This window comes from Lepidochelys kempii, chromosome 7 (assembly GCF_965140265.1).
Source record: "Lepidochelys kempii isolate rLepKem1 chromosome 7, rLepKem1.hap2, whole genome shotgun sequence".
Lineage (NCBI taxonomy): Eukaryota > Metazoa > Chordata > Testudines > Cheloniidae > Lepidochelys > Lepidochelys kempii.
The window spans coordinates 54,031,668-54,045,997 of record NC_133262.1 but is presented as its reverse complement, the minus strand read 5'-3'; the positions used below and the strand labels follow the sequence as shown (position 1 = coordinate 54,045,997).

General features: G+C 50.5%; 1 protein-coding gene across 23 annotated transcripts in view; it reads left to right on the top strand.

Annotated features, from left to right (window-relative positions):
• USP54 (ubiquitin specific peptidase 54) overlaps positions 1–14,330 on the top strand; it is a 278,081-nt gene that overhangs the window by 156,765 nt on the left and 106,986 nt on the right. For all 23 annotated transcript variants that reach the window (XM_073352837.1, XM_073352836.1, XM_073352834.1 and 20 more), the window contains one exon: positions 2,210–2,344. In XM_073352837.1, coding sequence (XP_073208938.1) covers positions 2,210–2,344 — 135 coding nt within the window. The remainder of the gene's footprint in view (positions 1–2,209; positions 2,345–14,330) is intronic.

The window sequence follows — 14,330 nt, the reverse complement described above, 5'->3', positions numbered from 1 at the left end:
CTGCGCTTTTCTGACACGGCCAGGGCTTCTACATGCCCACCCGGTAGGGTTGCCAACTGTCTAATTGTGCAAACCCAAAGACCCTTGCCGTGCCCTGCCCTGCCCTTTCCCTGAGACCACGCCCCATCCCGTCCCTTCTCCGAGCCCCCCCACATTCACTCCATCCCCCCTCCCTCCATTACTCGCGCTCCCCCACCCTCACTCACTTTCACCAGGCTTGGGTAGAGGGTTGAGTTGTGGAAAGGGTTGCAGGGTCTGGGAGGGATTTTGGGTGCAGGAGCGGGTGCGGGGTCGGGCTCCGGGAGGGAGTTTGGGTGCGGGATCGGGCTCTGGGAGGGAGTTTGGGTGGAGGCTCTAGGCTGGGGCAGGGGGTTGGAGTGCAGGAGCAGGTCAGGGGGTCAGCACTTACCTTGAGTGGCTCCCGAAAGCGACCGGCACACCCCTCTGTAGCAGCTCCTAGGCGGTGGTTCCAGGGCGGTTTCTGCCTGCCACTGCCCAGCCAATGTGAACTGTGGAGTTGGTGCTTGGGGTGGGGACAGCGTGCAGAGACCCCAGACCCCTGAGCAGTGGCCCCCTTTGCCCTCCCCACCCCCCAATCAGCGGGCCTGATCTTACTTAACTACTGTTGACTCTTTTCTTGTGAACATAATTGAAAAAGTGAGTTCTTAGGGGGGATACAAATAAAGGGAATGCTGCAACAACTATGAGGAGCCTCCTAGGGACTTATCAAAGCTATGTGAATGGCAGCATGATGGCAGGTGAAATTCAGTGTTGGTAAACTCAGTGTAACCCAGATTGGAAGGAATAATACATACTGGCACTACTTATGCACATTGCTGGGTTCTCAGCACTGACCACTCAGGAAAAAGACCTGGGTGTCATTTGGACAGCTTTAGGAAAGCTGCTGCTGAGTGTGCAGCAGCAGACAAAATAAGCAAAAACAAAAGTTAGGCTACGTAAGGAGTGGTATGGAAAAGGATACTAAAAATATTATGCCAAATAGTCAGGGTTCAAGCTCAGAAGGGACCACCAAATCATCCTGTCTGTCAGGCCATCAACACCACCCCACACTTGCACACTAAACCCAACAACCCAAAGAAAGGACGTGTTAGAAATGTACAAAATAATGAACAGTCTGGAGAAGATAAACTAGTCACTCCTACTTACTCTGTTATAATGCTAGAACAAGAGGACTTCAAATAAAACTGAAAGGCGGTAAATTTACAACTGACAGAGACTTTTTTTGCACAGCACATACCTATCCCTTGGAACTCCTAGCCACAAAATATCACTGAAGAGTAGAGCTTAGCAGGATTCAAAAAAGGATTGAACATTTATATGGGTAATGAAAACATGCACAGTTACATTAGACTGGATTTAAAAAACCCACAAACCTTCAATCTTCAGGCATAAGACAACCTCTGATGGGATTAGGAAGAAATTTCCCCTGTGTTCATATAATTCCATAATCACCCACTTAGAGGTTCCTTTCTCTGAATCATCTCGTTTTGGCTGTTGTCAGAGATGGGATACTGGACTAGAAGGACCATCGGTCTGATCTGGTATGGCCTTTCTTATTAGAGTGGTGGCCTAGTGGACCAGAACTGGGTAGTATTTCATGTCTTGTAAATTGTGTGGGAAAGCATGAGGAGAATTGTGCAAGAAAAGGATGAGTAAAGTTTGAGGCTGACAGTTGGTGAAGGTTGTGGTTTGATGTGACATAAGAAATTAGGAAGGAAATGGAGCAGAGTAACATAAGGGCCTTGAAGATGAAGACAAGAAATTTGAACTTGAACAGGAGGGAACAGAGCAGATTAATTGATACTAAGGGTTTATTTACACTTAAAGCACTGTGCCACTGTAGTGCTTCAGTGTAGACACTACTGATGCTGACAGGAGGAGTTCTCTCATGGGAGTAGGCAATCCACCTCCCTGAGAGGCAGTAACTAGGTCAGCGGAAGAATTCTTCCTTGAATCTAGTGCTGTCTACACAAGGATTTAGGTTGGCTTAACATCACTCAGGTGTGGATTTTACTGACATAGTTAAACCAATCTAATTTTCTGGTGTAGACCAGGCCTAAGTGGAGAATTAGATTTAGAAGTTTCTTTCATTTTATGTTTACCTCCCAAAGCTTAGTAAACCAGCTGGGAATATGTAATATTTCTATCATAACCATAAAGATGACATTTCTTTCTCTTTCCCCCCCAGGGTATCTTCAATCAGTTCCAATGTAGCAGTGAGAAAGTACTGCCCTCTGATGCCCTACGCAGTGCTCTTGCAAAGACCTTTCAGGATGAGCAGCGCTTCCAGCTGGGCATCATGGATGATGCTGCTGAATGTTTTGTGAGTATGCTGTTTGTGTATCACAATTATACGGGTAGCTGGCCAGTTTTGCAGGGGTGTATAGAAAACACCACACTACATTATTTTGATTCTCATAGCCATGTGTGTATAGGGACTGTATTATATGTATTATAAAAGAGAGGTGGTCCTGAGTCCCAAAGTTTGTAGTGTTCAGGTGTGTGTTTTTGTTGGGGACCATTGCTAATGAATGAGAAATGGAAACACAGTCCCTCTTCATTTTTGTAGCTGAAACTGTGCTCAGTTGCTGCCGACCGTTTCAAATGTTGTTTGGACAAGGCTTATGTGGAGAACTCCTTGTTTGCAAAATTGTGACAAATTGGGATAGAATGCCCAGAGCTTCAAGAGAGTAACTTTCTTGACCGAAGGGGGCAATAGTTTCCTCCTATGACAACTCTTAGTTGTGTTGAGCTTCTTGCCAGACATCTGGCCTAGGTATGTAAAGTTGGGATGCTCATGTAACTCTGAGATCAGACTGTCATGTAGCAACTTTAAAATGTGTTTTTAATTAGACAGCTGCTAATATGCAGCATCTGAGCTGTATGGGAGCACCTAGTCTTACAAGCCATCCCCTTTGAATGGTTCCACCGCAGCAAGAGATTCCCATCAGAATACATTGTAGGCAGTTTGCAAACTTGGCCATAGGGGGCCAGGGTGTGGGTGGGTTTGTATTTCCAACTCGGAAGGAATTTTAAAATAAAAAATTAAAAGAACATTGCTGAGTTTGCAAAATAAATCTGTTTGCCATATGTAACATAAGAATAATATCACTTCTCTAACTCACAGGGATGTTCTGAGAATAAATACACTAGAGTGTGAGGCTCTCAGATACTATGGAAATGGGGCCATATAAATACCTAGTGTGACAGGGTCGAGCCAGATGGCTACAGGAGAGTAATAGAAGGCAGATATATTAGCCCCAGGTTAAGTAGGTCCCTTTTCCCTGGGTAAGGTAACAGGGAAGGTTCCAGAACAATCAGGAACCTTCTGGAGACAATTAAGACAGACAGGCTGATTAGAACACCTGCAGCCAATCAAGAAGCTGCTAGAATCAATTAAGGCAGGGTACCTGGGTTTAAAAAGGAGCTCACTTCAGTTTGTGGTGCACGTGTAAGAAGCTGGGAGCAAGAGGCGCTAGGAGCTGAGAGTGAGAACGCATACTGTTGGAGGATGGAGGAGTACAAACATTACCAGACACCAGGAGGAAGGTCCTATGGTGAGGATAAAGAAGGTGTTGGGAGGAGGCCATGGGGAAGTACCCACGACCACCACTCCCAAGAGGAGAAGGCGGGTGGTGGTGGTCGGGGACTCTCTCCTCCGGGGGACTGAGTCATCTATCTGCCGCCCTGACCGGGAAAACCGAGAAGTCTGCTGCTTGCCAGGGGCTAAGATTCGCGATGTGATGGAGAGACTGCCGAGACTCATCAAGCCCTCGGATCGCTACCCCTTCCTGCTTCTCCACGTGGGCACCAATGATACTGCCAAGAATGACCTTGAGTGGATCACTGCGGACTATGTGGCTCTAGGAAGAAGGATAAAGGAGTTGGAGGCGCAAGTGGAGTTCTCGTCCATCCTCCCCGTGGAAGGAAAAGGCCTAGGTAGGGAGCGTCGAATCGTGGAAGTCAACGAATGGCTACGCAGGTGGTGTCGGAGAGAAGGCTTTGGTTTCTTTGACCATGGGATGGTGTTCCATGAAGGAGGAGTGCTGGGCAGAGACGGGCTCCATCTTACGAAGAGAGGGAAGAGCATCTTTGCCAGCAGGCTGGCTAACCTAGTGAGGAGGGCTTTAAACTAGGTTCACCGGGGGAAGGAGACCAAAGCCCTGAGGTAAGTGGGGAAAGCGGGATACCGGGAGGAAGCACAGGCAGGAATGTCTGTGAGGGGAGGGCTCCTGCCTCATACTGGGAATGAGGGGCGATCAACAGGTTATCTCAAGTGCTTATATACAAATGCACAAAGCCTTGGAAACAAGCAGGGAGAACTGGAGGTCCTGGTGATGTCAAGGAACTATGACGTGATCGGAATAACAGAGACTTGGTGGGATAACTCACATGACTGGAGTACTGTCATGGATGGTTATAAACTGTTCAGGAAGGACAGGCAGGGCAGAAAAGGTGGGGGAGTAGCACTGTATGTAAGGGAGCAGTATGACTGCTCAGAGCTCCGGTACGAAACTGCAGAAAAACCTGTGTGTCTCTGGATTAAGTTTAGAAGTGTGTGCAACAAGAGTGATGTAGTGGTGGGAGTCTGCTATAGACCACCGGACCAGGGGGATGAGGTGGATGAGGCTTTCTTCCGGCAGCTCACGGAAGCTACTAGATCGCATGCCCTGATTCTCATGGGTGACTTTAATTTTCCTGATATCTGCTGGGAGAGCAATACAGCTGTGCATAGACAATCCAGGAAGTTTTTGGAAAGCGTAGGGGACAATTTCCTGGCGCAAGTGCTAGAGGAGCCAACTAGGGGGGGCGTTTTTCTTGACCTGCTGCTCACAAACCGGGTAGAATTAGTGGGGGAAGCAAAAGTGGATGGGAATCTGGGAGGCAGTGACCATGAGTTGGTTGAGTTCAGGATCCTGACGCAGGGAAGAAAGGTAAGCAGCAGGATAAGGACCCTGGACTTCAGGAAAGCAGACTTCGACTCCCTCAGGGAACGGATGGCCAGGATCCCCTGGGGGACTAACTTGAAGGGGAAAGGAGTCCAGGAGAGCTGGCTGTATTTCAAGGAATCCCTGTTGAGGTTACAGGGACAAACCATCCCGATGAGTCGAAAGAATAGTAAATATGGCAGGCGACCAGCTTGGCTTAATGGTGAAATCCTAGCGGATCTTAAACATAAAAAAGAAGCTTACAAGAAGTGGAAGGTTGGACATATGACCAGGGAAGAGTATAAAAATATTGCTCGGGCATGTAGGAATGTTATCAGGAGGGCCAAATCGCACCTGGAGCTGCAGCTAGCCAGAGATGTCAAGAGTAACAAGAAGGGTTTCTTCAGGTATGTTGGCAACAAGAAGAAAGCCAAGGAATGTGTGGGCCCCTTACTGAATGAGGGAGGCAACCTAGTGACAGAGGATGTGGAAAAAGCTAATGTACTCAATGCTTTTTTTTGCCTCTGTTTTCACTAACAAGGTCAGCTCTCAGACTGCTGCGCTGGGCATCACAAAATGCGGAAGAGATGGCCAGCCCTCTGTGGAGATAGAGGCGGTTAGGGACTATTTAGAAAAGCTGGACGTGCACAAGTCCATGGGGCCGGACGAGTTGCATCTGAGAGTGCTGAAGGAATTGGCGGCTGTGATTGCAGAGCCACTGGCCATTATCTTTGAAAACTCGTGGCGAACCTAACAAAAAAAAAAAAAGGCCACTCCTAGGGTTTGTCTACACTTAAACTGCTGCACTGAAGCGGATGCACCTCTGTAGCACTTCAGAAAAGATGCTACATACACCGATGCGAGGGCGTCTCCTGTTGGCGTATGTACTCCACCTCCCTGAGAGGCGGTAGCCCTCTCTTCGACATAACGCTCTCTACACTGAGAGTTAGGTTGGTACAACTGCATCGCTCAGAATTTTGGACCTTCCACACTCCTGAGCAACGTAGTTATATGACATAAGTGCTAGTGTAGACTGAGCTTTAGGGCTGGTCTGCACTAAACATTAGACTGACCTACCTACATTGCTTAGGCCTTGGAAAAATTACAAGCCCTATGTGATATAATTAGGTCAATCTAACCCCCACTGTAGATACAGCTAAGGCTTGGTCTACATTAGCAAATTAGATTCTTCTTCGAGTGCTTGCTCATGTCCATTCCATTCTAGATGTGTGCACGCCCACGTGCACAGTTGTCAGTGACTTTTGCCTTAGCGGTATCCATAGTTCGGCTGTGGTGCCCTCTGGAGTGCTGCGCTCATGTGTCAGTATATCAGGAGTTGCCGGTCCTACTGCCTCTCAGTTCCTTCTTACCACCCATGGTGGCATAGGTGCCGACTCCGTGGGTGCTCTGGGGCTGGAGCAACCATGGGGAAAAATTAGTGGTTGCTCTGCACCAACTGGCAGCCAAGCTCCCCACCTCACCTCCTGTTAGCCGACGGCCAAGGATGTTTGGTGAGGTGCCAGCTATGCCCATTTATACCATCCGTGACTTTAACCGCTAGGACGCACTGTCCCTTCGCGGCGGGCAGCCCGGGCTAGGCTGACGGATGTCCCAAGGTCCTAACCACCCGTGACTTTAACTGCTAGAGCTCAGAGCTCCTTCGCAGCAGGCAGTCAATACTGACTGACAGGTGCCCCAATGGCAGCACTAAGAGCCTCTCCACACCCGTGACTTTAACTGCTAGAGCTCAGAGCTCCTTCGCAGCGGGCAGCCAGGATTGACTGACAGGCGCCCCAAGAGTTTGCCCCGTGGAGGCGGCACAACTCAACGCTAGGCTCTTAGTACTCTCACCTAATGGCCAGGCTTTAGAGCCAAAACGGCTGAGGTTCTTTAATTGTGTTGGCTGCTTTACAGTAAACCAGAGAAAACAAGTCAGGCTTATGCATAAATGGTTACCAAAATTTATTAAGCTAGATTCTAATCATGTGGTTACAAAATTGCTAGTGCCTACTTATTTAAATGTAGAGATGTTACACACACAAACAAGTTACAAAACTGAAGCCACAATCCCAAAGAAAGAAAACAAAGTATAGAGCTCTATTTCAAAATATGTGTACACTAAAGATAGGAGATCAGGTGTGAGTGCTTCTTACCCTCCTTGCATCTCTCGATTCCAGCGGTGCCAAGCCAGGATTGGTCACTCAATTCCGCGGAAAGACGAATAAGGGACAAGGCGTAGGGACCCTCTTAGCTGCAGAAGCCTTGGGAGGCTGTCACTTATCTGACCAGCAGATAGATAGTGAAAAGCACTCAAAAATCATGTTGCTGTAGGTCCCCTACTTATACCTCTGTACTCCTTTATTCTCTTTCTCCTTTCTTATGCCAAATTGAGGCTGGTCTGTCGGGGTGACGCCAGCTTTCGCAAGAGTAGTTTACACTTGCAAGGGAGAGAAACAATAAGTTTCGACTACTGGACATTTCTTTTATCAGGGTAAATATTTTCCCACCTAGGATGTTGGTGTGTGTGCATCACGCTATTTAGTAGGGGCTAAGAGCCATGTCTGTCACAGGGCCTCTGCCTGCTGTGAGCTTAATCGTTGTATCTGTTCCCAGAGGCACATTGTAGCAGCACACCTGTGCTTTCACAGCTTCAAAGGCTGTGCTGGAATATATGTTAAGTGCCCTGTTCCGGCTTCCTCCTGTGTTTCCAGCAATGCTGGTCTGAGGGGGGGGGGGGGGGCTGGCTGTCTGGCTACACCGCCTCCTCCCCTCAGTGTGCCACATCCCCACTCCTCCGCCTACCTCCCAGCGCTTGCCGCCACCAAACAGCTGTAGCAAGCTCCAGGAGGGAGGGGGGAGGAGTTGGAACGTGGCGTGCTCAGGGGAGGAGGCGGAGAAGAGGCAGGGCGGGGATTTGGAGAAAGAGTCGAATAGGGGCCTGGAGGGGGCCGAGTTGGGGTTGGAATGGAGGTGGGAGGGGGTGGTGCAGGAGTGGAGTTGGGGTGGGGCCAGAGGCAGAGGGGGTCGAGCCTATGCATGATGGTTACCATAGAATATCAAAGTTGGAAGGGACCTCTGGAGGTCATCTAGTCCAATCCCTTGCCCAGAGCAGGACCAATCCCCAGCTAAATCATCCCAGCAAGGGCTTTTTCAAGCCTGACCTTAAAAACTTCTAAGGAAGGAGATTCTGCCACCTCCCTAGGTAACGCATTCCAGTGTTTCACCAGCCTCCTAGTGAAAAAGTTTTTCCTAATATTCAACCTAAACCTCCCCCACTGCAACTTGAGACCATTACTCCTTGTCCTGTCCTCTTCTACCACTGAGAATAGTCTAGAACCATCCTCTTTGGATCCACCTTTCAGGTAGTTAAAAGCAGCTATCAAATCCCCCCTCATTCTTCTCTTCTGTAGACTAAACATCCCCAGTTCCCTCAGGCTCTCCTCATAAGTCATGTGTTCCAGACCCCTAATCATTCTTGTTGCCCTTCACTGGACTCTCTCCAATTTCTCCACATCCTTCTTGTAGTGTGGGGCCCAAAAGTGGACACAGTACTCCAGATGAGGTCTCACCAATGTCGAATAGAGGGGAACGATCATGTCCCTCGATCTGCTGGCAATGCCCCTACTTTATACATCCCAAAATGCCATTGGCCTTCTTGGCAACAAGGGCACACTGTTGACTCATATATAGCTTCTCTTCCACTGTCACGCCGAGGTCCTTCTCTGCAGAACTGCTGCCTAGCCATTTGGTCCCTAGTCTGTAGCGGTGCATGGGATTCTTCCGTCCTAAGTGCAGGACTCGGCACTTGTCCTTGTTGAACCTCATCAGATTTCTTTTGGCCCAATCCTCCAATTTGTCTAGGTCCCTCTGTATCCTATCCCTACCCTAATGTTGGTTGGAGTGTCTCTCTCTCTTGCCTAGCAAGTGGTCAGTAGTTTCCTTCTTCGCTGTAGTTAGTAAGTTAGGGTCCCATGGGGACTTTGCCCCAGGCAGAGCATGCCCTGGTCTCCGGATTTTAATCCGTGCTCTGACTATAATAGGTCTATGCCTGTTAGTGACCCCCATGGCAGCTGTCTGAAGTGCTTGGGGGGATTGCATATAAAAGAAAAGTGTTGAATCTGTAAGAACTTGTGTCTCAGGACACAAAAAGAATGCAACATCCGTTTGAGAGCCCTCCTCATGGAGGCTGCTCTCCGCCTAGCCTTGGAGCCGTCCCAGCTGGATTCAACTCCCAGTACTTTGGTCTCAGTGCGTTGTGCACCCCCAGCACCAGGCTCTACTTGGCACCATTCCCCTTTGCCAGTAAAGAAGTAAAAAAAGCGGGACCCAGCACCAAGCAAGAAGGCCCATGGGGCATTGGGTAAAGGACCCTGTTATGGCTGCCTGCCCACCCAGGAGCTACATGAGGTACATCCCCTAGGGGACCTCCTACCCCCTCCCCCGGGGATCCGTCACCATCTCCAGGGAGCAGTAAGGGACCCACACTCATGGCAGAGTCAATGCCTTCCCATTGCAGCTGGCACTGCATGCTGCGATGGACCCAGAAAAGGCTCCCTACAAGGAGCCTTTCAGAAAGCCTCTCAGAAGGTGAGTGAACGCCGCCAGTCTCCAGAGCCGAGGTAGAGCTCTTTGTGACCACACCCCAGGTCACTGGTTCACTGCTTCAGATTATTGGCACTTCACTCCTGGTCTCTGCCTTCTCAACGAGACTCATCCAGAGGGAGGTGCCGGTCACCATGTGGTTGGCACTGGTCATCCTTCTGCCAACTATCTCCACGATGTCAATTGCCATCACCTAGACCACAGGTACGTTCCGCAATGTGGTGCTGATCCCCCTACTCCCGGCACCAATCTGCCTATTCAAGGTTCTGTTCATCCACAGTGATGGTTAGCCACCAGACTCAGGTGTCCACAGCCCCGCTGCGGTCACCAGAGGAGGATTCCTCTGGCACAGAGAGGGAGTTCAGCCCCTCTCTGAGACAGCACCGCTGTGACTGGACTCCTGAGGTTGTGTCCACCTCCGCAATGCCATCCTGGCAGCAGGGCCGGTGGCCAGTGCAATTGCCCTATTGGAGTGCTTGGGGCATGCCGATCATGCCAATGCCCCCCTCGGACCAATTGTCGGTTACCGATTCAGACAAATATCAGGTTTGAATTCCTATACCTGCACCCTCTTGCAGGGTCCCTGGTCATATCTGCCATCAATTACAGAGACAGGCAGGGTCAGGTGAGTGGCACCCCAAAAATAAAGATGCCAAGAGGTTAGACTTATTTGGCAGAAAAAAATATTCAACAACAAGCCTCCAATTTAGGGTCTCTACCTATCAGGCCCTACTTGGAAGATACAATTTGATTTAGTTGGGGATTGGTCCTGCTTTGAGCAGGGGATTGGACTCGATGACCTCCTGAGGTCCCTTCCAACCCTGATATTCTATTCTAACCTGTGGGATTCTATTGGCAAGTTCAAAGAGAGCCTCCCACAGGAGTTCGCCTTTCTCATAGAAGAGGGAGGGTGGTAGCCAGGGATGTCCTCCAGATGGCCTGGGACTTCATGGACTCGGCATCTAGGGTGGTCGCCTCTGCAATAGCCATGAGGCGTAGCTCCTGGTTACAGACTTCTGGGCTGTCCCAGGAGATGCAATCCACCCTTCAGGATTTCCCTTTTGAGGGAACAGGGCTCTTCTTGGAGCTGACTGATGCTAGGTTACAGGGCCTTAAAGACTCCTAGGCCACCCTCCGCTCCTTAGGCCTACAGACTCCTCAGCAGGCCAGAAAGCTGGTCTGTCCCCCTCTGCCTCCACCGTTGTCGAGGTCTTGGGGTACCCCTCGTTCCGGCTCCTACGAAAAGGACAAAGACGGGGTTTAAGCAACGTCTCGTCCACCTGCCCAGCCTGCTCCTTCTTGGGATCAAGGCAGCCAGAAGCAGTCATTTTGAGGGTGTGTCCGAGGATGATGCCCCAGTCACTTCACCATATCTGTTCCCCATCTTCCTCAACTGCCTCCACCCTTTCTGGTCAGCCTGGTCCAATATCACCTTGGACCTCTGGGTGCTCGACAGTCTTGTTAGGCTATATGCTGCAGTTTGTAGCTGACCAACCCTTCTATCCTCCTTCCCCATCCCTCTTCAGGAACCCTTCTCACGAGCAACCCTTTGTTCAGGAGGTCAAAAACCTCCTGAGCCTAGGGGAAGTGGAAGAGGGTTCCGCAGGACATGGAAGGGAGAGGATTTTACTCCCATTACTACTTCATTCCGAAGGCAAAAGGGGACCTCAAACTTACCCTAGACCTGTGCCACCTCAACAAATCATCTCTCAAAAAGTTGAAGTTTCATATGATTTCCCTGGGCTCCATCATCCCCTCCCTGGATCTGGAAGACTGGTATGCCGCCCTCGATTTAAATGATGTGTGTTTCCCTATTTCTATATTCCTGGGGCACCGACGTTTCCTCTGTTTCACATTGGGCCAGCGCCATTTCCAGGTCACAGCGATGCGCTTTGGTCCCTCGTTAGCCCTGAGAGTTTTCACGAAGTGTATAGCACCAGTGGCCACTTACCTGCGATGTCAGGGAGTCAAAAAGTACCTGTGCTTCGACAACTGGTTGATAAGCATCCGGTCCTCAGATTAGGTGTGGAGGCGTCTCGATCTGGTCTGTTCCACCTGCAGTGACTTGGGCCTGATAATAAAAGAAAAAAAGTCAACCCTCACCCCAGTGCAATGCATAGAGTTCATTGGGGCGGTACTCGACTCCGCTTGAGCCAGAGCCTTCCTCCCCGAGGCCATGGTGGACCTCGTCTCATCTCTGCATGCCCAACCATTCACTACTGCCCACATGTGCCTGAGATTGTTGGGTCATATGGCAGCATGCACTTATGTGGTCTGGCATGCATGACTCTGTCTCAGGCCCCTGCAGGTGTGGCCAGTGTCGGTCTATGTCCCCAACCAGCACAGTATGGACCCAGGTGATCAGGATTCCAGACGGCGTACTGTTGTCTCTTACCTGGTAGCAAGACCCCATGTCAGTGCTGGAGGAAGTCCCCTTTGCGGCCCCAATCTCATTGGTGACTGACTCTCATCTCCGACGCTTTGGTCCTGGGTGATTTGAGTACTCAAGGCCATTGGTCCAGTCGCGATTTGTCCCTGCACATTAATGTCAGGGAGCTCAGGGTGGTTCGCCTAGCCTGCCAGGCCTTTCGGCCTCACTTACAAGGTGGGGTGGTTCAGGTCCTAAAAGACAATGTGGCCACGGTCTTCTATATCAACAAGCAGGAGGGAGCCAGATCATCTGCCTTATGGCAGGAAGCACTCTGGCTCTGAGATTTTTTGCCTGCAGCATGAACATCCATCTTGCGGCTGCTCACCTCCCAGGGCCCAGGAACACTTGGGTGGATTGCCTCAGCAGAACATTCTCATCTCCCCAAGAGTGGTCCCTTCACCTGGAGGTGGTCAGTTCTATCTTCCACAGGTGGGGAACTCCCCAAGTGGACCTATTCATGTTCAGGCAGAACAGAAAATGCTAGGTCTTCTGCTCGTTCCAGGGCAGGGGCCGGGGATCCTTGTCGGATGCCTTCCTGCTCCCATGATCGGGGGCTCTGATGTACGTCTTCCCTCTTGTGCTGTTTCTTCACAGGGTCCTCATGAAGATCAAGCAGGACAGGGTGAAGGTCATCCTCATAGCGCCAGCGTGGCCACGCCATCACTGATTCAGCACGCTGCTGGACCTCTCGGTGGTGACCCTGTTCCAGATGCCACTCAGGGTGGACTTGTTGTCCCAGAACCACAGCAGTCTCCTGCACCCGAACCTGGCGGTGCTTCGTCTGACAGCTTGGCTGCTGTGTGGCTAAACACACAAGAAGGCAGTGCTCGTCCAAGGTCCAGCGAGTCCTGTTGTGCGGTAGAAAGCCCTCCACCACGGCCAGCTACTTGGCCAAATGGAAGTGATTCACCTGCTGGATGGCAAATAAGGGGGTCTGTCCCAAGCGAGCCCCGTTGCAGAGCATTCTAGACTACTTCCTGCACCTCAAGCTTCAGGGCTTGTTGCTTTCATCCATCAAGGTCCATCTAGCAGCCATCTCGCCTTCCACCCACCACTCAAAGGCAGGTCGGTTTTGTCTCAGGATATCACAGCCAGTGATAGGTGTGGAGAGCCCCTACCCACAAGTCAGGGATCCTGTTCCTCCATGGGACTTGAATCTGGTACTGTCATGTCTCACGGGTCTCCCCTTCAAGCCTTTGACTTCCTGCTCTCTTCTTCCTAAGTTACTTATTGGTCTTCTTTCTGAAGCCACATAAGTCGGAGGAGGAATGCAGGCTACATGCCCTGGACGTCTGGAGGGCTCTGGCCTTCTACCTTGAAAGGACCAAGCCATTTTGCAAGTCGGCGCAATTATTTGTCACTGTCGCCGACAGGATGAAAGGTCAACCTGTTTCCTCTCAGAGAATTTCCACCTTGATCACTGCCTGCATTCTCTTTTGCTATGATCAAGCAAAGTTGCCTCCCCAGCAATCATCACCGCCCACTCTACCAGAGCCCAGGCCTCTTCGGCAGTCTTTTTGGCCCAAATGCCTATCCAGGTCATCTGTAGGGCGGCCACCTAGTCGTCGGTCCATACCTTCACATCCCACTATGAACTTACCCAGCGGACCTGGGATGACGCTGGCTTCACATAGAGTGAATTGACATGAGCAAATGCTCGAAGAAGAAAAAACGGTTTCCTTCCTTTTGTAACTGTTCTTCGAGATGTGCTGCTCACGTCCATTCCATTACCCATCCTCCTGCTCCTTTGTCGGCGTTTTTGGCAAGAGGGAACTGAGAGGGCGCAGGGCTGGCGGCGCCTGATATACCGTGGCATAAGCGTGGCACTCCAGAGGATGCCACAGCTGGCCCTATGGATACCACTAAGGCAAAAGTCTCCAATAACTATCTGCCCAGAGAATATCGTCATGGATCATGGCCTGCATCTGCTACTGTTGTGAGTTGACTCAGGTGCCCCCGCCGGCGATCGTGACGGCTCAGTTGGCTAGGGGCACAGGTGTCATCAGTAGCCTTCCTGGAACAGGCGCCAATCCAAGAAATCTGGCGGGCTGCGACCTGGTTGTCCATCCACATGTTCGCATCTCATTATGCACTTACACATCAAGCTCACAAAGACGCTGGCTTTGGCAGAACAGTGCTGCAAGACCATGAACTCCGAGCCCGCCTCCATTGGTACTGCTTGTGAGTCACCTACAATGGAATCGACAGGAGCAAGCACTCGAAGAAAAAATGGTTATCTACTTTTCGTAATTGTTGTTCTTCAAGATGTGTTGCTCATGTTGATTTCATTACCCACCCTCCTGCCCCTTTGTCGGCATTTTCAGCAAGAGGGAACTGAGAGGGCATAG